Source organism: Aedes aegypti, chromosome 1 (genome assembly GCF_002204515.2).
Source record: "Aedes aegypti strain LVP_AGWG chromosome 1, AaegL5.0 Primary Assembly, whole genome shotgun sequence".
NCBI lineage: Eukaryota > Metazoa > Arthropoda > Insecta > Diptera > Culicidae > Aedes > Aedes aegypti.
Genome location: NC_035107.1, coordinates 137,094,536 through 137,121,346, shown reverse-complemented (window position 1 = coordinate 137,121,346; position 26,811 = coordinate 137,094,536). Strand labels below are relative to the sequence as shown.

Below are 26,811 nucleotides of genomic sequence, written 5' to 3'. Positions count from 1 at the left end.
AAAGGAACGATGCCGACACTTTTAGTGACGAACCAAACATAGTTTGTTTGAAAATAACAGAAGAGTAACGCTGTACATTATTGTCTCGAGATGAAAAGTTTTTGATAGGAGTTTTAAAATATACGTCAACATCCAAAATGTCGAACCATTCAAAAGATGTTTTTAGTAATGTTAAAGAGAGAAAATATATGTTTATTGAAATTATATAAAACAGGCATAATGCCGACACTTGTAGTGACGAACCATTCAAAGTTTATTTGAACATTAAAAAAAAATAACGTTTTCATGAAAATATGAGTCATTATAAGCATGAAACGAGCTCACCAGTTGGTAATCCATCCTCGACTTAACACGGATATCTTTTCGCACTCACACAACGCGAACCGTAAAGCTTCTCGGCGTCCCGAAAACGAACCGTCTTGTTTGGGCTCTCCGAAACGCTGCCCAGCAAAACTCGCGAAACGAAAAACAATCTCCTGGCGTCCCGAAAATAAACCGTCTTGCTTGGGCTCTCCGAAAGACTGCCCAGCAAAACTCGCGAAACGAAAAGCAATCTCCTGGCGTCCCAAAAACAAACCGGCTTGCTTCATCTTTCCGAAACACTGCCCAGCAAAAATCGGGAAACAAAAAACGACTCCCGGCGTCCCGAAAACAAAGCGTCCTGCTTGGGCCCTCTAAAACACTGCCCAGCAAAACTCGCGAAACGAAAAACAACTCCCGGCGTCCCGAAAACAAAGCGTCTTGCTTGGGCTCTCCGAAACACTGCCCAGCAAAACTCGCGAAACGAAAAACAACTCCCGGCGTCCCGAAAACAAAGCGTCCTGCTTGGGCTCTCCGAAACACTGCCCAGCAAAACTCGCGAAACGAAAAACAACTCCCGGCGTCCCGAAAACAAAGCGTCTTGCTTGGGCTCTCCGAAACACTCTGTGACAGTGCATGTATTAGGTATTGTAAAAAGCGCGACAGAGGGGGAGGGGGGGGGGGGTCTAGAAATTACAATACGATGGACGTCATATTTGGATCTTCCCTTACTGTTGGCCTTAAGCGTTCGGAATATGAGGCAAAACGGTATATCCGAAGTTATTAAGCAATAGACACTTCCTAGCATTTTGGATAATACATTTAACAATAGAACTAAATTCAAAGCGATTACATTTTTTGTTTTCGACATGAAAGTTATTGTAGAAGTGTAGTGAAAATGTTTTAGCAGAAACATATATTTTTGGTTACACTCTAATATCTATTTCATTTGAAAAAAAATAAATAAACACTCTTTATTTTGAACTATTTGCTTATAAAACTAAATTCAAAGCAATGAAATGTAGTTTCTTAGAAATAAATTTGACTGCCGTAATTCAGTGAACATTTTTAGATAAAAATGAAAATTATTATATACACTCAACATTTGTTTCATTCAAAAAACTACGAAATACTTTAGGTTTCCATGTCAATCAAAATTCATAGTGATGATATATAGCTTTTTCGATATAAATTTTGCATGCACTCACTTGTAGAAATTCAGTGAATATGTTTGGGAAGAAATAGTAGGGGAACATGGTCCAATTCGGACCTAGTAACAGTTTTTTGGCCATATCTTTTCAGCATGATGTACGGCATGAAAAGTTTAATGTTTTCTTGGAAGCCTGATTTAGCGCGCGGACTTTTCTCTCAGAGAGTTTTGTGATATCTCCTACCAGGACATGGCTAGACATGTTTGAACGAAGTTCTGCAAAAGGTCCGATTTGGACCAACCCAGTTCCAATTCGGACACCCTATGTGCTAATTCGGACCACCCTATATTTTATCGTTTTTTGATATGGTAGTTATAAAATAAAATACCGATTTGTTTGGTATCGAAGCTTGTTGAACTTCTTTAATAAGAGCAAGCATAACAAATGAATTCAATGCGAGAAAAATTCCAATTTAGTTCGAGTCAGAATCAGCTCAAGTAAAATGTGAATGTCATTAAAAAAAAACATGGGTGAAATCTGAAACTAATTCAAAATTTATTACAGTGAACTTTTCCTAACTCGATTTTAAACTGAACATTGTGTATTGGACATATCGAGATAAAGAAAATATTTTTTTAAATTATGGAGCTTTTTGTTATTTTGACAAAAAACATTGTAATAAGCTTTTTTTGCTTAAAATATAGTAAAATTTCAACAAATATAGAATCATATCAGTGACGAACTTGATGTAGTGGTTGGAAAACACGCCTCTCACGCCGAGGACCTGGGATTGAATCCCATCCCCAAGGGTAGTCACGTATGATGTAAAAAGTGACGACTTCCTTCGGAAGAGAAGTAAAGCCGTTGGTACCGAAATGAACTAGCTCAGGACTTATAATCTCGTGAATAAAGTTAGAAAAAGAGTGAAAATCATGACATGAAAATATCAGGTTGAAAAGGTTAACTTGTTCGCGAAACTGAAGGAGACAGCATCGAATCTTGGGACATCGAATTGGAGAAGTATCGACATACTTACATTTTAGGGTCAAAATACGCTATATTAAAGTGATTATTTTCATGTTAAAAAAAAAAACATTATATCGGGTTAGAGAAAGTTGATTGTATTGTTCTGAGCACTCATAAACGTTTTTTCTCGTATTGCCATACAAATTTGGAACGCTGTATCCAAAATAGGCAGTGGTATTAATAGAGATTCTTTTCAAGTAGCTGATTTATTGATTACTTTTTTTTGTGTACTACCGTATTTCATAGATTTTTCGAAGACTTTTACTTACCGCAACAGGAACAAAGGCGCCATCCTTAAATATTACAACTTCTGTCATTTTCTGGCAAGTCGATAAGACTTTCACGGATTGGAGCTTTTGAAATAGACTTCGTTCGTTGAAAAAGCAAGAGGTCCGTATTAAACCACATCAAAAGGTCCAAATTGGACCAATGCACATTTTGAGATATTCAAACGAGTTGAGCACAAACATCGCATAGACATTTGAAAACCATATGGTCAGATGAAAGCTTAGGCTTGGGGGATTCGAATATGAAATAACACAGAAAGATTGGAGAATTATTGTCAATTCCAGAGGCTTGGAAATAATGCTAACCGATAGCACAGTAGAGCACTTCAAAACAACAAACTACCATAAAGATCAAACGAATTAATTGGAAGGCGTCAAATGTTTTGTGTTAGATCCTAGCCAGACGGTGGGTAGAAAAACGATAAACATGATCTTTACAATAGCGCCAGTATTGAGAAATGTTTGATGGTCCGAAAAAGAACAGGGTCCGAATTGGACCACCTTCCCCTAAATTTTGATACCACTCAAAATTTATATTACTACAAAAAAAAAAAACAATGTAAAAACTTATTTTTATAACCGTTTGCTCATAAATCGAGTTGCAAAGCAATGGCATCTACCGTACACCCCCGGTAATTTGAACGGTACCTCATGCAAACCATCGGGGTTCATTTTTAATTTCAACATCTAGTCACCCTAGAATCGTGTTTCTGGATACCTTTTTCACTGTTTTGTTTTGATTCTACGTTCCGTTCCACAGTGTTCCATTTTACTTCACTCCGTTCCATGAGCTAAATGACGTTTGAACCATTTTTATTTTGAATGTTGTTTTTTTAAGTGTTCAGATTAAATTTGGTCAAACCAACGGGGGTACCCGGTAGTTTTTAGTAATATATTTGATTGTACAAAAAAAGAGATTATATTTGAGCAGAAAGAAACAGTTTTGGCTACACACTCAAAATTTCTTTTGCTGAAAAAACTACAAGAAACCCTAGTTTTGAACGGTTGTAGGACATTTCCCAGCAATCCAGTCCTAGAATGGGACATTCCCTAGAATAGGACATTTCCCAGAATCGTTCTAACGCAGAAAACATCAAATACATTTGGTTGTGCTCAGTTTCCCAAGCAAAAAAAAGGAGTTGAGTCCAAAAATACCGTTTGAAAGTCCCTTGTCTCAATTTTAGTCAAGATTTATGCGATTCCTTGAATGCTGTCTTGTAATCTTTTTTCAGCTTTGCGTTAGTTCGTTGCAGTTTTTATTTTGTTCAATATTTCTTTATTCACTCTTTTTATACTTATGGTGGTATACGTAGTATGGTACAATTATCTTGAAATGAGTCTCATACTGATAATTATTGAAGACAATTATCAGTATGAGTCAACCTTGGAATAATTTGTTTGACAACTTGTGCAATGGAATATATACTAGACATCTGTCCAAGGTATCACACAATATTCAGCCTGCAAATATCTTATATAGTCTGTTTTTCTTCTTGAAATGCTTTGAGAATCGCATTTTTATTTTATATCTGTCTTTGAAGAACAAGTAGAATTTATTGCGGAAGCCTTGTATGGCATTTATGGAACGAGACAAACAAAAACCACTTGGCTGCTGTGCTGCTGTTTGAGCGGAATCCATCGTTGTTGTTGTTTGAGAGGGACTTTAACCCGAAGGTCCGATCGCGGAATCTATCAACTCTAAGGAGAGGCTAAACGAATTTGAATTAACGGATTTCACTCTAATTAGTAGAAGGGGAAGAGTACCAATTTTCGACACAGCACTAGTATTCGACCCATTCATATGATTTCAGCCTACTTTGTATGCAAATTGGCACAGAAATCTTGTAGGCAGTCCGATTCATTTTCGCGCGCTCGGAGTGTGTTTTCGATGGCTTTGTTCGATTGGGTTGTACTTTGCGAAGGCCAGAGTAGAGCGCGTGGTCTTTTGATTTGGTTGCGTGTTCCGATGGAACGCGCGACGGAATCAAAACAAATCGTGTTCGGTTCGCGTCATTCAAGTGCGGAAAAAAATCGACAATAGTGCGTGGTCTTTTGATTCGGTTGCATGTTCTGCTGGGACGCGCAACGGAGCCAAGACCAATCGTGTTCGGTTCGTGTTGATCAAGTGCGAAAAGCTTCGTGTTCAGCCGAGGATGAAGTACTGGTGAGATCGTTTCATGCTAATGATAATTCATTTTTATCGTTGATATAAGTAGCTTTTATTTTATTTTCAAACAAGCTATGAATGGTTCGTCACTACAAGTGTCGACTTTTTCGCGTTTCATTTAAACTTAATATACCATTATGTTTTCGTCATTGGTCAAAATAACCTTTGAATAGTTCGACATTATTAATGTCGACGTAAGATATTTTTTTTTGTTGCAACGTAACTTTTTTTTTAATTTTATTTTAATTTTCAAACATACTTTGAATGGTTCTTCATTACATGTGTCGACAATACCCTTATTTCTGTTACATACACTTTTAAAATACACAATCCTTTCTGCCTTCGTCATTACTAAAAATAACCTTCGTCATTACTTAAAATAACCTTTGAATAGTTCGATATTATGAATGTCGACTTTTTTATAATTTCTTTCAATATATTTGCTACTGCGATACAAAAATGCAACACTAGTTTTAAGTTTCGTATTTTTCCTCCTAATCCATGGATCGCATCACCGACCAAAGGTGACTCCCAGATCTTTTTCCTCCCTCACTAACCACACCTGGCCCGTAATGATTGTGGAGATGCAGAGGTATTCTCGGTCTTTAGAAGCAACGATCATTACACAATAACGTTCCTTACCCTTCTCAACTGACTGTAAGGACTTGGCCGGCGCCGTTATTGATCAATAATATGAGATCTGTTAAAATTGCACTTCGAGAATATGCGGAAAATCCCATCCCTTATTCATTTGGATCGAAGTGCAATTCTTACCGGTTCGGATCAATCACGGAGTAGCAACCATTGACATGTACAGTCAGTTTATGCTATGCTATGCTAAATTGGCACAGAATTCTTGTAGGTCGAAAATAAGTGCTTTAGTAGTAGAGTAGCTTCTGAAGATCCAAATGAATTAATTTGGGGGGTAACTAACTTGAGATTTTTTCAAGTTGATTTTTTTTCCATATAGGAATGGACCATCCTAATAAGAACATTATTATAGTATTGTATTAATTCCAGCTAAATGCTGTTGTAGGAGAAAAGCTCTTATTTTCGACCTAGATTTGTACCAATTTTCTGATTTTTATGCAAAGTAGACCAGAATCGTGTGGATGGGTTGAAAACTAATGCTAGCTCGAAAATTGGTGCACGTCCCCTATACTATCGGTGTCCATTTTTCCTTGATTTTAACAGTCCTAGAATCTTTTATTTTTTCTGGGAAATGGCTTTCTGGGGAATGTCGTTCTGGGTATTGGGTTTCTGGGAAATGTTATACAATCGTTTCGAACTTGTTAGCCCATAAATCGAAATTCAAAGTTATGACACATATGTTTATGGCATTTATTTGCTTGTAAAAGTTCGGTGAAAATGTTTGGGATAGATTTGAAACTTCAGATTGTCTTAAAGACACTGACACGTTAATGCTTCCAGTGGGCATTTATGCCCTTTGAAGGAAGCACCACACTAGACAACGGACTAGCATGCAACGCCCAGTGGCACAGTCGGAAAACATTTCTTACGAAAAGTTTACCAGCCTGGGGCGGGAATTGAACCCACACTCCCTAGCACGATGCGGTCAAATGCCTGGTGACACTAAACGCACGGCTATGAAGCCCACTGATTGTTTATTATTTTCTTGTTAAAAGAGTGTTTTTCAATCTAGTATTCATTTAAAATTTGTTCTTTGTCTCGATCTCTCCCTATCTCGATGGTCCCTTCGATATCGAGATGTGGAGAGGCGACTGTATTATGTTTTGACAATAGTATGCCTTTAGATGTCTAGTGAACATGTTTGAGCAAGAATAGAAATTGTAGATAACACTCAAAATTTATTTTACTTAAAAAACTAGGGAACATCGAAGTATTTAACCATTTTTTACTGTAAATCAAAACTCAAAGCGATTAGTTGTTGTTTTTTCTCACATTTATGTGCATAAGATGTTTCAACAGAAATGAACAAGTATCCAAGTATTCGCATTGAATTTTGGTTAAAAAACAAACAGTTACAAAAATACTTTTTCGTAATTCTAGTGAACTAAATTTGAGTAGAACAAAAAAAAAAATTACCCAGAAATTTTCACTGAACTTCTATAAGCTAACTGATGTTAAAAAAGTTACATGTCATCAACAGACAAAACAGTTCCAAGCTTATTATAGTTTAACAATTATTACCGGTTACAATTCACGACAAAAATACAAATACATTAAAATTATTATTATATTAATTAAATATAATAATTAATTATAATAATTGCAGGTCTGTTACAACAGTCACGAAATTCTCGATTTTCGCGGAATTGTAGCGGATTTGTTCCGCCAGTCGCGAAAATCGCGAGTGCATGAAATACTGTCGCGAAAATCGCGGATTCATCAAATCATGACGCGAAAGTCGCGAATTTTTGTTTTACAAAAAAAAAAAATCTTTGCAAAAATCTCCACAGGAATCGAGGAAGTAATTAGCCAGTTTCTTAAAAGTTCTTTGAGAGATGACTAAAAAGGTTATTGGTAGATTGCTTGTAAGGTTTTTAGTGGATTCTAGAGAAGATCCTTAGATGATTTTTTTAAATGCTAGCAAACTTTCATGCTCCATGACTTTATGGTTGGAAGAACATAACATATTCTGTCGAAGAAAATTTCCCATGCATTTGGTATGGGACTGTTTTAGCTGCAAAATTTGCTTTGCTTGTATTTTGTATGTAAAATAACCCTTAAATTTGAAAATATTTCATTTTCTCCGACAGAATATTTTTAAACTTTCAGGGTGTGAAAGAAATTTGCAAGTGCATGCAACAAAGATTATAATAGAAATATTGATCCCGTGTGGTTCCGAGAGCCAATGTTGAGCAATAGGACATCTACTCGTGGAAGTTTCACATAATTGGAAAATTTTAAATTTTGCAAGAATATAATCAGTTCTATATGGAATTTTGATAGATGTCGAGACATTCAAACAATTCATGTTGTTATAAAAGTTTCCTATGTTAATGTTTTCATCTTGTAACGAGAAGGTGCGTGTTAACAAATAGATTTTTATTCACTGTAGTTTCAATCAAGCATAGCGCATGCCAATAATTTGTAGCGGTTGACGAATAGCTGAGCTAAAAACAATTTCGAAATTTGTGACATTTTTTAAAATTCAACCAAGTTTATTAAGAATTCCGATTGATGGTTCCTGGAGTTACCGATGATACTGATTAAGGATGAAGCCTTGTCTGTATTACTAGTTTCAATAGTCCTTAATCTATGACAGAATAGAGCGATATCCAAAACTGAAAAGGCAATAGCTGGCTCTTTTTCAGTGGTAGGAAAAACGTAATCCTGAAGCAAAGAAAGCACCACGGAAGATGAACTAAACACAAAAAGTTATGTATTCACTCTACACTTGATTTCTAATCACTACTTTTCTGATCTAGTTTCCTATAGGCCTTTTCATGTGACAGGTCCGTCTATGCATTTGTTTATACCGGTGGAGGACCGGTGCATACACGAGGCTGTCATTTTCATAGAAGAACTGTGAAACAGCTTCCCGATCAGCTGTTTTGGAACGTCATGTGAATAGGCCTATTTGCAAGTATTTTCCTTTTTCATTATTTTCCATTCGTTTTGACAGTTCTCCGACTACCATTCTTCCATGGGCTTGTGTTGAAAGTTTGAGAAATTTAAGAATCCAGCGTAGCGCGATCAGTGGGTGGAATACAAACAACAGTGTCGTCGCTCGGCGGCCGGTAAGAGAAACTGAATGTTCGAAAGGTTGTTGTCTGTAATATTTGCCGCTGGCGCCAACTGTTAGCGTTTGAGAACAAAATAAACAGTCATAACCCTATTAATTGTTTGCAAGATTATATCGGCTATAAATCACAATTCACGACAAAACACGACTAGTAAGGCGAGCTAATAGCTTTAAACTCTAATATGTTGCTTATCTTGACAAATAGGTCTATTTCGTGAACTCGTAAGTCGCAGACGAAATAGGCCTATCTGTCAAGATAAGCAACATATTAGAGTTTAAAGGTGTTTGCCTTACTAGTGATTTTTGGTATTTTATTTTTTGTTTTGCAAAAGTGAAGTGAAGTGTTAAAGTTCAATTAGTGGTTTTCTTAAACATACTCTAATAATCCCTCCATAAATTTAAACACGTGTAGTGGAGGTTATATCGACTTTCGCACCATTATGTGCTCGCAAAATGGTTCAACGCGATACGAAATGTTTCACAAAATTGTAAAAAAAAATAATTGAAAAACATACATCTGATTTTTTAATATTTATGTAAAACTTTCTGTGTTTTTGCAAATAAAGGTTCCTAGGTTTAGCTCCTAGTTTTTTTTTAATATTTTATTGTGTAGCAGCCGTCGAAAAAAAATGGGAGTTATGGTAGTTTAAATGTTTAAGGTTTTATCTAAATATAACTAGCGAAATTTGATCAAAAGATTTTTTACTTACTCGAAAGGAACAATTGAACGAGCATAATAGGGCGATATTCAAAACTGAAAAGGCAATAGATGGCTCTTTTTCAATGGTAGTAAAAACGAAATCCTGAAGCAAAGAAAGCTCCATGGAAGATGAACTAAACACAAAAAATTATGTATTCACTTTACACTTGATCTCTTATCACTACTTTTTTGATCCAGTTTCCTAATTGCAAGCAATTTACGATTTTCATTATTTTCCATACGTTTTGACAGTTCTCCGACTACCATTCTTCCATGCGCTTGTGTTGAAAGTTTGAGAAATTTGAGAATCCAGCGTAACGCGATCATTGAGTGAAATACAAACATCAGTGTCGCCGCTCGGCGGCCGGTAAGACAAACTGAATGTTCGAAAGGTTGTTGTCTGAAATTTTTGCCGGTAGCGCCAACTGTTAGCGTTTGAGAACAAAATAAACAGTCATTACCCTATTTTGAACATTTCGAAAGACCAAGTTTAAACAGTAAGTTGGGCTCAGCGAGAATCACTCAATACGTGAAGGAGTTAAGCTTAAGGAATCATTGTTATGGCACTTTTGTTAAAATGAGAAAGGATAATTAAAAAAATATATAGTTCTTAAATATGTAGAGATGTTTATACTAACTTAACAATATATTTCTATTTTATTGCAGGCTGCCGACTAATATCACCGCGTAGCGACGAAAGCTGTCATTATCTGCGACCGTGTCACGAAACGTGTTGAAATCAGAATCTTGCATGGTGTCGTGTCCGCTTATCAATCTAGCGTAGATAAAAGTGTATTTCGAGCCAGCTATAGCGGAATTGTGAAGTGTATAGAGTAGTATAAAGTGCATCACACAAGAGATATGAAATGATGCCACTTGCGCGTATATGAAAATATCAGAAAATGCAGTAGAACCGTTCGAAGATGAGAAAGCGTCGAAAAAAATTGTTAAGAAAATGTGAGCTCGACTGGGGGTCAGCCGAGATGTGTATTGAGTTGATTTAGAAAATTTAATAACGTCAATTAGTGTGGTGGTGACCGACTGTGAACTAACGACCTATCAACAACTGAGTGAGAATCGACTGCGTATCTCTTCGGAAAAGTGTATGGATAGAGCTGAGAAGGATGTTTTGCTAGTTGGGACATGTGATTAAATCGATTCAATGTGTTGGCGATGCAGCGCAATTTGAAGAATATAACTTAAAAGGTTTAATACACTGTGAGTCATTCGAGTGGATGAAATGTACCCTGCCAGTATGGGATCGACAAAGTTTCAACTCATCTTCACCGCCATTCTTGTGTACCAAATTAACAGTATTGATACAAGAGAACACGCTGAGCAGCATCCAGCTGTTTTTCGTCGCACTGATGATGGCGGCCATGAGGGAACAACTGCCACTCCCAGTGACGCGAATCATTCACATGCTGGAGAAGCCGGCAGAAGCGCCGTCCGTTCGGAAACTATGGGTTTCGGTAAACAAGGTGCCAAGAATAGTTTCACCGGTAATGAGTCAGCCAACTTCTGGCCAAGGCCTAAGCGATCGATTGGCGGAAGCACTGGACAAACTGGATCTCAGAGTTTATGCAACATGGAGGGTTGTAGCTGCCTGAATCAGCCAATCCTGGCCATCGATTGCGAAGTGCATGACAGAGAGGTACGTTAAGAAATATCAATTACTCAATTAAAAACAAATTATTGATTCAAATTATTCTATCGCTGTGGAACTGTATTGTAAAAACATCATCAGCTTCTCGAACTGTTTGAGTTTGCATCTCCCTGTGTAGAGATTTTGTTCGCCTTTTAAGAACCCTTTCACTTGATTTGTTTAACCATGAATTGCAGTCCCTGTTCACGGTCGAAAATTTACCTTCAACAAAGGCAAACGGTCGGGTCACAAAACTGTCGCAAGATTGCAACTCTCAGCAACCAAGTTTCTAACGTTAAATACCATGCTGCTCCGAATTGCCGGACGCTTCGAAAGCCAGACACTGGCCTTTTTCACGGTGTTTATGGACCAAATCCCAATTTTTTCGCCTAAAATCCATAATTAAGATGTCTTGTTCATTCTTCATGCACAAAAGTTGTCGAAAACATAATTTTTGGGTGATTTAAGGCCGGTGTCCGGGATTTGAAGCATCCGAAAACTTCGATTCAAGACAGTATACTGTGTTTCTATAGTAAATCTTAGATAGTAGAGTGATGTGTGGCTTTTTGATTCTTTTGCATGTTTCTGTGGAGCGGAGTGACGAAACCAAGATGCGAATGCAAAAATATATTCGTGTCCAGTCAAGGATGAATTACCGACTGGTGAGCTCGTTCCATGCTTTGGATAACACATTTTTATCACTGTCGCGAGACGAAACTACACAGTTAAACGTGACGTCATGTAAATTTAAGTCTGAAATAATGTAAAAATGTGTTATATATCATGTAATCACACAGAGTCCTGCTGGATTACATGACATATAATTGAAATTTACATGACATATCATGTAAATATCCATGATATTCCACGCTTTAATTATGTGCATTATATGTCTTAGAAATTTACATGTTTCGTTCGAACTATGTAACTATCATGAGCTCGCTATCTCATGTCACAATGACGAAGATCTTACAAGAGCAATTCTAAAATTGTTTTGCTATATATTTCTATATCGTTAAGATTACTAACCTCTATAATTAACTCAAAAAAAATATCGTTAAGAGGGTTTCCGGAGAATAACAATGTTTAGTAGGTAAAAAAAATATGATTTTATAATTTCTGCGATAGAAGTAACAATTATATAAGATAATGAACTATTTGACGATTTCGAGTTAATACCGTAGAACGTTATCAAATCATAAAAACTTTCGACCATTCTAATTAAATCTGTGAGATTATTCCAGAAAGTTAGAAAAAATGTCAAGTTGTTTTGTCACATTGCTAAATATAACCGCATACCGTGGACTTACCATATTTGACGCGGTTAAGAAAATTTTAAATTCAAACAATTGTCAAATCGTCAGAATCTCTTTGATTTTGAATTGAAGCTATGTTAGCTTAACTATTAAAAAATTAGAGACAAATCAGTAACAATATATGAACGTTTCTTTCTTCATGTTCTAATGACTTTTTGTGGAACACATTAGGTTCCTTAATTGACGCATCACTTCTTAAATTTGCCTAATTTGACGCACTATGTTCCTTATTTGATGCACTAGAAAATAATTGGGAAAGTTTAAAATATGCAAGAGTTTTAGAATTCAATAGCTTAATTGACTGGTAAAAACGCTTTAGAGTGAACATAAAAGTTTGAACTTTTGGAAAAACGATTGAGAACCATATATGGGGTCATCCATTAAGTGCGTCATGGCATTAGGGGGAAGGATGTGTTCTGCAAGATGTGACGATTCATGGAATTTTTTCGAAGGTTCCATATACAAAGTGTGGCGTAGGGCGGATGGGTCTGGTTTGTAAAAGAAAATTGTATGTTTTTGTGTCACGTATCTTATAGACACTATTGTATACATTTTACTAAACCAACCATTGACCCAACACCTCGTCTCGTGACGTGATTCATTGAAGCTCCCATGAAACTAGGGGACATCCAAAAATCGCGCTAAATTTTACCATTTTCAACCCCTCTCAAGTGCGTATTTTTTTATGAATCGTTGTGCATTACTTTTTGAATGCAAATATTTCTTTTCCTATTTTCGATCCAACAAAACATGCTTAAAAAAAAGCAAATAATAAGGAACACTGTTTGTCTAACTTAACGCACAAGATTTGCATACAAAAATATGTCGTAACCCTTAAAATAGAAAAATGTCGACGTCAACTTTTTGAATAAAAGAATATTACTGACTGAGATGATTTCATGACGTTCAAGTAGCCGCATATGTTGCTTCGGGTTAAATTTACATGTATTCCTTAGCCTCGGCTACTACCCGTAAAGTACTTCCGGAACCAGGTTCCGGCTTTCGTTTCATGCATGAAAATCAACCAAATAGTGTATTCATGCCTTGATCCGTTACATAAAGTCCAAAAATGGCCAAAACTTACCTTTAAACTTTGATTTCGTTGTAGAAGTTGTAAAATATGTGACTAGGGAACACCGGTTGAAAAACATGTCCAAACCTGAACTTCCGGATTGAAAACCCCACTCGCAGGAAGTCTAACTCATCCCATCGATCATAGTGAAAACCACATTTCGTTAAACTTATTTGTATCTGAGCACCAGTCGATTGAAAATAAAAGGTCTGTCCCGGGGCTTTGAGGGTTAACAATAACTCTGTTAGAAACCTTTAGAAATTGAAAACTGTATCTAAGATTAACTTTTTTTAAATTCCTTGAGCAAATATTTCAATATGGCTATGGAGGTTATGTGGGGATTTAAAAATTAAACTCAATATAAAAAATACTGTGATTTTTTTCGGTGTTTTTGGCCAACAGGATTGAAAAAGTGACTTTTTGTCGAAACAAGTGACTTTTGTAGAAATATCTAAAAGAGATTTTTTAGTACCTTACATCAAAAAAGTGACTTGAAGGTGATTAGCAACCAGTTCTGCAAATAGGGAATCATTAATAATAGGGGAAAAAAAATTGCTATACTTTATTGACATTGTGAAAGAATTTACGTCCACAAATACAAGAAACTATTTGTTTGGTTTCCTTTAAAGTGCATGCTTGGATTTTTTTTTCTGAATTCCTCCAATTATTCATCAGTGTCTTCCAGAACTTGCATCAGGCATAACTTCAGCGATTTCCTACATTGATTTGTACAAGACGATTCTTTATTTCTTTTACAATTATATCTAAGTATTTCTATAGGAGTTCTCCTGAAGAACGCAAAAAAAAACTAGAAAATTCCCGGAAACTTTTAAGGGTTTTCTTTATTGTAGGAATATAACCAGGAGTTTGTTAAAACAGTTGTCGCCAATTGATTTCTCTAGGAAATTATCTCACGATCTTTGATCCTCGGAGCATCCTGCATATGAAGTACTGTGATCGATGATCCTTCGACCTTTGACGCTTGCTCCTTGCGGGGTTTATCGAAGTGAAAATCGGCAAAAGTGCGCAGGCGATCAGTTAACAATGTCGCTAAACGCGGTTAAATTGCACGTTCGTAGCGCTATAGTGTTGGAAATGTAAGTATGATGGGAAGGATCGGTTCGTTAGTAGTGTTTGATCCTTCGACCTTGACGCTTGCTCCTGCGGGGGCGAGTGATGAGGGCAGGATCAAACTTGTCGCGCGTCGTTCGCTCAGAGAAATGTAAAAGCGCCGCGGATCGTTAATAGTGTTTGATCTATTGATCGTGTCGCTTGCTTTTGCGTGGGCGAGTGACGAACACTTTTTCGGCGTACAATGCGATTATCGAATTATTCGCGAATCCGGTTAGGCGTGATTCTATCATGGATCGCATCACCAAACATTGGTGACTCCCAGATCTCTACCTTATCCCACTAACTCAATATCCTTTCCATGACAGCCGTGGAGATGCAGAGGTGATCTCGGTCTTTAGTAACAACGGTAGTCACACTAACATTCCTTCCCTTCCCCGATGACCGTAAGGACGTGGCCGGCGCCGTTATTGACTTTTAAATTTGAGCTCTCGATTTGTGCACATTGAAGAATGGTAAGCTAATCCCAAGCCCCATTCATTAATTCCCTGTGCAACTTCGATTGTTCTGGTCAATCACGGAGTAGCAACTACGAATTGTACGGTCATCTATGCTTATGCTTATGCTTATGCTTATGTGATTTTCCTAGGAGCTCCTCATATAGTTTTTTTTTCAGAGTTCTTCAAAATTGCAATAAAGGAAACCATAAATTATGGTATTTGAGAAATTCATATCCGTTTCCTTTAGATATTACTTAGATATTCTCAAAAGAATTCCTTGTCAAATACTTGGAGGCGTTCCTTATGCAATTTCTAGTTTATGTTTTCAATTTTTATGAAGAATCATCTGGATTCTGACAAAGAAGAAAAGCAATGAAGAAATGTTTGATGTAGAAGTTTAATTCCTGAAGGAATATGAAAAAAAAACTTCATAAAATAGGTATATTTTAATTTTGTTTTTTTTTGTACGACGAAAGGGCAAAATTAGTATATATGAATATTAAAATTTTCATAATATTATTTTTATTGTGTTGTATTTTTTTTCTCATTTTGTGTTACTTGTATCAAGAGGAATAGAACTTCTACAAGTACACACGAATGGTGTGTTCAAGTTACCAGTCAAAAATAGAATCCCTAGAAAGCGCACCAGACACGATATAGCAAAACGAATGATGGAAATGCCGGGAAGGTCGTTTCACTTCACCATTCATGAAAGATAAATGGAAAGAGTATCGTCAGCCTCGCAAGAGGAAACAGACGGACGAAGGAATCATTCAGCTAGAATTATTTCTTGGAATTTTATTGTCATTTTTCATTACTCTTATTGATTAAGATGGAAATCAAAACAAGAACATATTGTACCGCGAAAGTTGGTATTTTGAGTGTTTTATAATATTTCATAAAAAAAAAACTGGCTCTATCCCATTCAGTTGGGATATAAAGCCAAACAGAAGAAAAGCACAATCGTTACAGTTAATACATAACTGTTAATCATTCATTCACAAAATAGTGCATCGAAGTTTTCACACATAGAATTGACCTATAACAGTGTGTGGCTCATAATTAGCCTAGTCAGTGGATCAAATTTAACCAGCCTTCCCTACTATATGACTCAGTTCCAGAACGAATATCTATCAGGAAATATTTAAACAAGACGCAAACATCCTCGCCTAGCTCTTTAATTCGTTGAAAGGGTGAATACACCCGGATAAACCGGAAACCTTCAACAAACGATACAACCTAAGCGTGGTAGGTAAATTGTGCTTAATAAAATTTTGTTCTGGGCCTACACAACATAGCACGCGGTTGACCCGACTGCTGGAATTGCCATGCACACATGTAGGTATGTCTGCGCGATTACATAAGCTGCATTTTCAACACTTGCTTGTTTCCGCCCGCATAAGGCATAATAATCAATTTATGTTCTTCAGTCGGCTGCGATCAACAAGAGCTTCTTTCTGTGACATGATGGCACATTATGAGCTGACAGAGTGTCGCTGTTTGTCCAACGACGACGGCCACCAACATCGGAACAAGCTATACACTAAACTTCCAGCGGTTAGATGGCGTAAATTAAGTTATTCGATAGTTGCACAGTATATCTTTCAAGTGTTTTTGCACATAACCGTTAGGGTGGCCCATTTTTATATTTGTTTTCTGCTAAACGTGTTTCAATTAACGTATTACGTTTATATTATGTTCAACGTATTAAAGTAAATTGACGCTGTTCGGTAATCCAATCCGAATGGTTTTCAAATTAATTAACTCTTTACGCGTGGTAAAGATGGATAAATTATGGGTAAAATTATGAAAAAAATCCACGTGCTCCGCTGGAATTCGAACCCAGGACTCTTGTATGCTACACGAGCGCTTTACCAACTAAGCTACCGAGCCACTTGATGACCCAACAACACATGAGATAGATGGATATGGGTTATGAAAAGGGTCTGCGTGATATGTGGGGGTTTGAATTTGAAGCCATCTCGGTAACCGCTCGCCAGTTCGATAGCTTAGTTTGTAAAGCGCTTGTCTAACATAGAAGAGTCCTGGGTTTGAATCCCAGCCGAGCACGTGGATTTAATCCATAATTTCACCCATAATTTATCCATCTTTACCACGCGTTATGAATTAATTAATGTAATAAAGTAGGTATTCAAAAGTCTTTTGATTGATATATAAACAATATTTTTTCCAAAGGGTGGCGAATACTGGTACATCTACCCTACTTTCGATCAATTTCTAGTTTAGGCTTCGTACATTTATTACGGAACGCTTAAACTGGCAATATTAGACGACCTCTCTCCCTCCCTTCGTAAGGATTTTTGTATGAATGGCGGATGTTGGCAACTTATTACAATGTTCAGCATAGTTTTTGTGTAAAACAATCACAGGGCTGGTAGCGACCGAGTTGAATAAAAATATAACCTTTAGAGACTTCATGCCTTAGTAAAGAGAACAAACAGGAACCAAGAGAATAACGAAAAACCAAATAGGAATCAGGAGATAAGAATTCCTAAGAAAATCAGATCTAAGGAATATCTCGAATAGTTTATGGTGTTCTACGAGACATTGCAAGTATGACTGCTCGTATTGTGTGTATTTTTCTTGATTTTCTTCAGGCATATCATAAGACATTATGGGCAATAATCAGAGATTTCCAAACGGTTTGATAGTAAATCGATAGGGTTCAAAATATTTAATTCGAAGAACATAGTCCCTGTGCCAAATATTGACGCTGTTTTTAGCTAGCAACAGTGTATCTGTCACAAACCGGGCATGTACACCTCGGGCGGTTGCACGATAAAAGTACATTTCTTGATGAATTTAACGTTTTTAAGGACTGTCGATTTATACTGGACATCTTTTTCTGTGATCGAAGAATCAATCAATAGAAGAACTTTCTATGTTCCAACCAAATGCGACCACACGTTTGACAATTTTTTTTTTGATGTGAGGCAACGGTGTTTATTTGTCAGCCACTGAAGTAAAGTAATGCAAATCGCCTCCATTGATATCCACTCCACTGTAACATATTATTCAATCAAATGTCTTGATTTGATAGCAAACGATTAATTCATCTTCTTTAAAATATTGTTATTGTCCGTATCGATTTAAATACAAATATACTTAATGGCTGTCCATCAACTAAGTGGTCATTTTTTTCGGATTTGCTGACATCCCTACCCTCTTGTGGTCTATTGTTCTTACAAAAAAAATTAAAATATTTATGGAGTGTGGTTTTTTGGTTGACACTCCACTCCTCCTGTCACCAAGTGGTTTATGGATGGCCCCTTAGCAGTTTTCCAAAAGTATTCACCCTGACTACGCCTCTGATATAGTAAATAGGCATCAATTATATACATTAATATTTATTCTCCTTGTAACTACCATAATCAGCATTAAATCATAGTTTGAGTTGAATAACAAAAATTACAATAATATGTGCAAAAATGTGCCCCTTTAAGAGCCCCTTCTGGCTATACCACTGGCATCACCAGAGAGACTGGATTTTTCCATATTTTGACATATAGAATCCTACAAAAATCGTCCGGTTGAAAACCCCGGGGCGCTATCGTGACCCTTTCTTGTCAGATTATTTCTTCTGGAGCTCATTGAATGATTTTTTTACAAGCTTCCTCGAAGATTTTCGTTCAAGCTATCTTTAATAGTTCAATATAACTTTGTTCTCAGTCATCTCAGAAATTACGAAGAACAGATCCCACCTGAAATGCCTCCATACTTATATATTTGATAATACATTTGTATCAAAATACCGTCGGAAAAATCAATTTACTTGAGAAATCACTCTGAGAAAGGCTTGGAACAATTGCAGTAGTAATATTGTATTGAAAACTGGAGAAATTTCTAGCGAAATTTCTGCAGGAACTTGATGAGGAATCTGTGGTCGAAAAAGTTTCTCTTGAAGGAATTTTTGGAACAATTCCTGAGAGAAACTGTGGATGAATTTTCAAAGGAATTCCTAATAATAAGGTTAAATAATGTTACCCTAGAAGTTATCAAACAGTACTACAGAAATCTATGCTGAAATCGGTTAAAAAATCTTGTTTCCTAGTTCCTATTTGTTATTTTTTCTTGGTTCCTGGGAAAAAGAGTTTAATTCCTGGTCAGTATCATAAGGGCGTATCTGTAGTGATCGATTTCTCTTCGTAGATTTTCTCTTAGGCGATTTACTTTGCCGGGCGACTGTTGTCGACTGCTATGTTTATTTTAGTAGATTGTAGTTAACATAAGTCCTTAAGTCCTTCGTTACGTAACATCGTAAAATGTTCCGCAAATCGATTAAGTTTCGTGTAAAAGGTCAAAGAGAAAATCGAAGAAGAGTAATCAATCACTGCAGATACGCCTGTTTGATACTCAATGCGAGATTTCTTTATGATTGTGGTGAATGATTTTACAGATGGTTCGGAAGATTTTTCACCGAACGTTCACCAGTTGAGATTGCGATGAAATTTCTGCGAAATAATCTAAGTTTGTGGTAATTATAGTCGGAAAACATAATTTTATAATTCATATTTTATAATTATTAATTTTATTATGTATCGCTAGGCACTACTCTGAACCATTCACTAATCAAAGAATCGTTAGCCATACGCCAGAGTAGGTAATAGACCAAATTTAGGCCAAACTCAAATGAGCTGATGCAGATGTTTTGAATATGATCATTCTAGTTTACACTTTTTATTACAAACATGATAAAATTTAAAAAAAAAGTATCCGCCGGAAATTGAGAGCCAGCAATAGAATTACTAGCAGCTGAAGACGTAAATCACCTAATTTTTGTAGAATACGCATTCGACTAAATCAAGCGTGTGCTAGAATGAGGGCATAAGTCGCATGATCGATTTCTCTTCATCGATCCTCTCTTCTGTGAATAAGGGTGACAAGATGCAAATTAGTCAGCATTTTTCCACTTTAGGATGCAAGATTGCATTGATGCTAAGACGCGACGCGAGACAAGACATAACACTTATCGGTATTACAGTCGTCAAAAAAGTTTTGAAAATTTCACCTTTTGTGGACCGCTTTCGGGCACGATGTAGATGGGCTACATCGCACCCGAAACCGGTCGACAAAAGGTAAAATTTAAAAAAAAATTGACGACTCTAAGTGTTATGTCTTGTCACGCGTCGCGTCTTTTATGTGAACAAATTTGCATCTTGTCACTTTTATTCACAGAAGAGAGGAACGATGAAAAGAAATCGATAATGCGACTTACGCCCTTATTCTGAAACACGCTTGAAATATCATATGGGTTTATTCTACAAGTAGGGTGAGGTGAGATTCTGGGTCTAGTATAGCGAGGTGACAATTCTCGACTCGAGTGAAGTTATTTACCGTGTAAATCAAATGGAGAGTCACTTCACTCGACTCGAGTATTGTCACCTCGCTATACGAGACCGACAATTCTCAACTCACGCCACTCGTAGAATAAAGCCAATATTTTTTGAATTATCCATCAGCTTGTTTATTATCATTTTTTTCCTCTTTTTTCTGTTTCAGTTGGTGCTATCCGGGCCAGTATTACATTCCCAAGGAGGCTAAAAGTCTCAATCTGCAGCTAGTGCAGCGCCACGCACGACTACTGGTCCACACGAAACAGTTCGACAGCAGCTTGTTGAACCGGGTGCTTATCCAGGGCAATTTCGCTGGAAACGATGGCCGCGAGCATGTGGAGTTTCTCGATGAAGCGTTCTGTCGAAATAATGGCACCTATCCGCAGCTGGAAGTGTACAACATCCACACGGTTGTGTTCCACAAGCATACGTTCTGTCGTAAGTCGAATGAATATATATATTTGGATCTTCAGATTAACGATTTTTTTTTATAATTTTGAACCGTAGAAGAATTTGAGCTCAATGTAACGAGAGCTAGAGAGGTGATCATCATGCCCGAGGCATTTTCCGTGACAGAGAGTGCGATTCGTTTCAATGGCGTAAAGGACATCCGAATACAAGAGGATGCTTTCAGAAATTCGATTTCAACAATGGTAATAACGCAAGACCAATCCAAACTGATATGTGAATACCTTACTGATGTGAATTATTTATTTCAAACAGATCGACATTGTTAATAGTGCAATCAAAACCCTGTTTGAGCTGAGGGCGTCGTTCCGGCAGATAAAGTTCACAAACAGCACCATCGACGAGATCTCAGCTAAAGCGTTTGATGTGAACAAAATTGATTCTTTGATATTTGAAAACTGCAGGATAGACACGCTGAAGTCGCAGGCAATCACAGAAAAGGTAATATATGCGAACCGCATGTACGCAAGATTGAAGAATTCACATTCACATCCACTATTACTCTGTCCATTACAGCTGTTTTGCAAATCTTTCACCATGACCAACTGCAAGATCAGGAAGATCGAGAGAAGCTTCATAGCCGACAGTGGAATGATGAATTTCACCATGCAAAATAACGTGTAAGTAAATATGTAGTTGGCATGACATGTTAGCTGATTGACTAGGTTTAAGTGATGTTATTAAAATAATCATTCATGGGCGAAACATTTTGAAAGCTCGAAATTAGCTACTGTATTAACTAGCTTATAATATGGGTAATGCAATATGTAGAATCAAATTGCCATGAGCCTTGAAGGGACTATTACCTCATGGAAATATCGAGTCATGTACCTACAGGCATTGCAGAATTCGTTTTCAATTGATTTCGCAGCACTATCAAAGCAAGCGAAGAAAAACATCGCATTCGTATCGGTCCATGATCGACCATATTTCACAAGTTGTAACAAGCTTGATAAATTGCAGCAACGAAAGAGAGTCCCAAAGAGAGAGCGATAATAAAACCCATTTTTCTCGCTTATTGGGTGTAAGTGTTTTACTTCACTGTCATGATAACTAAATTCCCGAATATTTTATAGCAATAGTGCTTCGGGGCTGTCCATTAATTACGTAAGACAATTTTCGGGCTTTTTCAACCCCCCTCCCCCATGGTAAGATTTTTTGTATGAAAATGAAAAATAAATTGTATGGCAAGTAAGAAATCTCAGACCCCCCCTCCCCCATAAACCCAAACGTAATTAATAGATCGCCCCTTCCCAGGTTTGGAGCTTTTTTTATTTTTTTATCTTTATTAACGACATTTTAACCCCTGGGTTAGTTCATCTCGGAACCAACGGCTTTACTTCCCTTCCGATGGAAGTCGTCACTATAACTTTTTAAGTCATAGGCGACTATTTTGGGGGCGTGATATCGGATATACTCACATAACAGTCCCATTTATACAGGAAATCCCATAGAACATGGGACTGTTATGCGCGCTGAAAATGCTAATCATTACTTGCATACAATCAGCAACCACTCTGTACGTAGAATTTTCGGCAATGTGCGTTTTTTTAATGAAGAATGTCGATCCAAGTTTAATTCTTTTCTCTTATTTTTTTTCAGAATTGATGAAATCGCTGCCGATGCCATCAAATTTACGGGAATTTCGAGCAAAATCATCAACAACGTGATCAAGATGACGGGAAAGAATTGGTTCTTCCAAAAGCAAGACTGGACGAGTGTGGAATTTCTAAACAACTCGTTCGGAGAGTTCAACTACTTTACACTGGAGAGAACGTCATCCCCAGAGGTTTGCAAATTCCAAGGAAATTCCGTTACGTATCCGGCCATCCGCAGTTTTAGCTTCTTCCAGCACAAGGAGTGCTCTCTGAGTGAAATTTCGTTCAACAAACTGTGCAACTGCGACGAGCATTGGTTGAAAGAGCTGTATTTCCAGGATTATGACAAACTACTCAAGGAGAGCTATTGTAGGATAGATGAAACGTTGAAATACTGTTTCAACGCCTCCACATTCAATGTGAAAGTGTACATGAAACAGGTCTGTGATGAAACAACACGAACAATCGATTGCTCGCGCAGTCAAAAGGAGAAGAAAGTGGAACCACATTTTGTGAGCCCGGATGAAATCGAGACACTGCACTACAACGATTACTATTACTACGTTATCAGTGGCGTGGCTGTTATAGTTTTGCTAGTGATAATAATTCTGTCAATAGTTTTCTACAAAGTTTGCAGTAGAAGACGATCGGATGAGTCCGGAGACGTGATATCGAACGCCTCTTTCACCATGACACATAAGCCATCGAAGGCATTTTCTAAGGATGACAAAAAGATTATCAATCAAACGCTGGAAACAATCAAGGAAAAGCAATCGGCAGAAATGTATGAGGCCATTTTCATTCACACGAAGAAACTTTTGGATGGTAATTTCACCGAGACTGAGAAGGTGCTGACGATTGGCGAAATCGTTCGGCGGTTGAACGAATGCGAGAACAGCGGCGATGATTTTGTTGCATTTACCGATATACTGTACCGTCATCTAGCGCCGAGCAATAGTCCCACACCGCACGAAACCATTTACGCTGAACCGTCAGCCCCGCAGGAAGGTACAACCATTATTCAGGGAGCGGGATCGCCCGACCACATTTATGCCGAGTTGACCAGTGCGGCGCAACCCCTACTCATCAATGAATACTCCGCACCGATGGATTTGAGTGATTCCCATTATTCGGAGCCGGTGCAGATTGTTGCTAAAGGTAAGGTTATTGTTATATATAACACCTTGAAGAATTTCTTGTTAGACTAGTAAATAGCAGGTCCGACCGTGTGGTCGAAGATCTTTTTGAGCACAGTGTATCATTGTGATTGTCATGCATGCCAAAATTTTAATCAGTGCAAGTAGAAGAAAGTATTTAAATTATTAACTAAGAACAATAGTTTGAAGAGTCAGTCCAAATTAAATGGGTTTCTAGAACCAAAACGAAAAGGAAAACACAATGTCAAATGATTTATGTCCATTACCCTGTCGTAGTACCAGAAGGGTTTCAAATTAACTAGAATGTTAACCTAAAATTTTCATACAATTTTTCAGTCCTTCCATCTTTGCTCTTATCACTAATGTAAGCTTTTCTGGAAAGCTGCACTCGTCTATAACTTTCCATAGCTCAACGTGTTTTATACTATCATCGTATGCTGCCTTGAAATCAATGAAAAGGTGAACATCCTAAACCTCCCTTAGAGTGGGGGCTGGTTGGGTTCCATCGCCCGCAGTACTGATGTAGACATTTCCTCCATTGCCTTCTTCCTGGCTGTTTGTGCTCTCAATACCACGCAAGGTTTATCGAAATGCTCCTCCCACCTTTCGATTGATCGTCCGTGAAGATGCTCCCATTCTTATACCCGTGCATCCTCCGGCTCGCGGCTCGAAACCATATCAAGAATCAGAATGCGTTGAGCTTCTGGTAAACCTTCCAATTCATTTAAATATAATTCCCAATTTGATCATCCATCCTTGATTTATTCATGTTCATTACACAAAAGCAACATATCACTCCGGCGACTCGAAAACCTGAACTCGATTGCACTCAGAACGCGTGCAAAGAGAAAAAAACATCGCCGGCGCGACGAACAAATATTTAAAAAGAACCCTAAAGCTCAAACCACCAAAGAGCACAATTCTAGAGCACCAGACAGCGATTCAAGCTGGAAACCTGATCGTTTGGTCACCACCAGCGAGTGACCATTCGATCAAGCCCTCAGCCCGATCCCCTATCCGGCTCTTCAGACTCGATGCATCTACACCTTCTGGGTTTTAAAGAAGCACTGCCCAGCAGAACCAGCACAATAAAATGGTTTATTAATTAATTAATTAATTAATTTCCGCTAAAGACACTTGTTTCCCAAATTCCATCAGTCGTTTCACCAGTCGAATCTAATAATTTGCGGAGGCGATAAAAACGTGACAGATCAATCAATCAACAGTTCGCGCGCGCTGCCTACTGCGATCCATGGTCGGCTTGAGAGGATTTTGAGAGGATTAACCCTGTCAAAGCTAATAATAAGCTCGTAACAAAGTCGACTAGGAGGAGTAGCTTACCTAAGCTACTTCAGACAATGTACTTGGCCCCTCCCCGAAGTAATACCGTAAGGTTTTTCCAGGGAACTTAGAACCCTCTCCCTCCATAAAACCAACGTGTCTCATGCATGCAGCATTTCATAAATTGATCCAGAATCACATTTCTTTCCAGACAACGCCCGAACGCTCATAACTCCGTATGCCATAGGAAACAACATTGGTGAAAGCATGATGCACCAGCAACCGGGACCTTCACGCAATCTGCCCGATATTCTCAACTCAAACAGCGGCAGCAGCAATAGCAGCACTGCTGGTGCCTCTCAACCAAATGCCATAGCCGTATCGGAACCGCTCCGGTACATGGACCGATCGCCAACGAGCAGTAGGGAAATACCCGAGTACACGCTGCCAGTGAAGAAAGTTCCACCGCCAAAGCCTGCCCTCCGCCGGGAGCCAACAGTAGAGTCCGACAACGGCTCATCGACGTCCAATTCCGACCACTCTGAGCACTCGGGTGGCAGTGATATTACCGTTAAAATAGATGATATCGTTGAGTTCGCGGACGCGTAGCAGTTATAAGCAAGCAGAGTTCAAGTCCAATGTTATTTTTTATCAATACGAAACGTCCAAAAATTGTCTAATTTTGTGTGTCCGGAAGTAGTAAGTTCTCGAAAGGTGATATTAATTTAGTACAGAATGTATTTTATAGTATGACGATAAGCATAACAACAAGTCAAGTGGTTTAGTAAGTTATCGAGTTAGTGGAAAGCGGTGTAAGTATTAGGAAATATTCTACTAATAAAAGACTTCGTACTAGATACTTTGTTTCGATTTTTGGAAAGTTAAATTCCCGTAATACCTCACATTATTGATAAATTCTTAGCCTTCCTTAGCCGAGTGATTAGAGTCCGCGGCTACAAAGCAAAGCCATGCTGAAGGTGTCTGAGTTCTATTCTCGGTCGGTCCAGGATCTTTTCGTAATGGAAATTTCCTTGACTTCCCTGGGCAGAGAGTATAATCGTACCTGCAACAAGATACACGAATGCTAAAATGGCAACTTTGGCAAAGAAAGCTCTCAGTTAATAAATGTGGAAGTGTTCATAAGAACACTAAGCTGAGAAGCAGGCTTTGTCCCAGTGAGGACGTTAATGTCAAGCAGATTGATAAATTCTCCTCTCTTAGTATTTAATTGCTTGCGGGCGAATAGACACACTTGCGGCATATTTGAATGCGAGCAACTAATTTCATTAGTTTTAGTTGTGGGTGACATCTTTCTTAGTTGCGACCCTAATTACTGTTTTACAATAATAATTATGTTTTACTCTTGTTCATTAAAATGTTCTGCTGTATGTTTCGGTTTACCCCGCATTACGGTGTATACATACATTTTTCAGAACAAACCAATCCCTTTTTTTTAATCTTATGGAAAAATTAACATTTTTTCAAACGCACCTTGTAAAATCATAAGAATGTGTTAATTTTGTAAAATAAATAATTAAAATGATTAAAAATTATGTAACCTAATAATCATGTTAGAAATCGTAAAAACTGGCGGATGCTTCAAGCTATCACAAAAATTTTAAATGTTTCTTCTCATTTTTATAATATAGCCAAATTATTGGATATGAAAATGGTTTAGTGAAACGCTTTTGGTATGGAATAAATGAAAAAATCATCTCATCATATTTCTACCTGTTTCTCGCTTTTTTGCTATTCGCCCTACATTTTCTATTTACCCCATTTCACGGTATCACAATTGTAAGACTACATCACTGGCAATAGTAAGTAATAAACAATTGCGATATGTCTCATACGTTATTGCTCACACATCGGAAAACGATTGCAGGTAAGTAGATTTTTATTTGTATTAAACACATCCACTGCCAGCCAGCAATGCAACGTAAACTAAACAGATGTTTATTTTCTGCGTTATCGCCGATATGTTATCT

General features: G+C 37.6%; 2 protein-coding genes across 3 annotated transcripts in view; one reads left to right on the top strand and one right to left on the bottom strand.

The window, feature by feature from the left end:
- LOC5564033 overlaps positions 1–25,680 on the top strand; it is a 35,548-nt gene extending 9,868 nt beyond the window's left edge. Inside the window, exons 2-9 of one of the 2 annotated variants that reach the window (XM_021848369.1) lie at positions 10,028–10,318; positions 10,388–11,015; positions 20,486–20,757; positions 20,827–20,972; positions 21,043–21,228; positions 21,304–21,407; positions 22,390–23,543; positions 25,035–25,680. In XM_021848369.1, coding sequence (XP_021704061.1) covers positions 11,005–11,015; positions 20,486–20,757; positions 20,827–20,972; positions 21,043–21,228; positions 21,304–21,407; positions 22,390–23,543; positions 25,035–25,432 — 2,271 coding nt within the window. In that variant the 5' untranslated portion in view covers positions 10,028–10,318; positions 10,388–11,004 and the 3' untranslated portion in view covers positions 25,433–25,680. Of the gene's footprint in view, positions 1–10,027; positions 11,016–20,485; positions 20,758–20,826; positions 20,973–21,042; positions 21,229–21,303; positions 21,408–22,389; positions 23,544–25,034 lie in introns of both variants that reach the window. The other variant, XM_001648338.2, reaches the window with a different exon arrangement.
- LOC5564066 (E3 ubiquitin-protein ligase highwire) overlaps positions 1–26,811 on the bottom strand; it is a 156,762-nt gene that overhangs the window by 77,137 nt on the left and 52,814 nt on the right. The window lies entirely within an intron of this gene.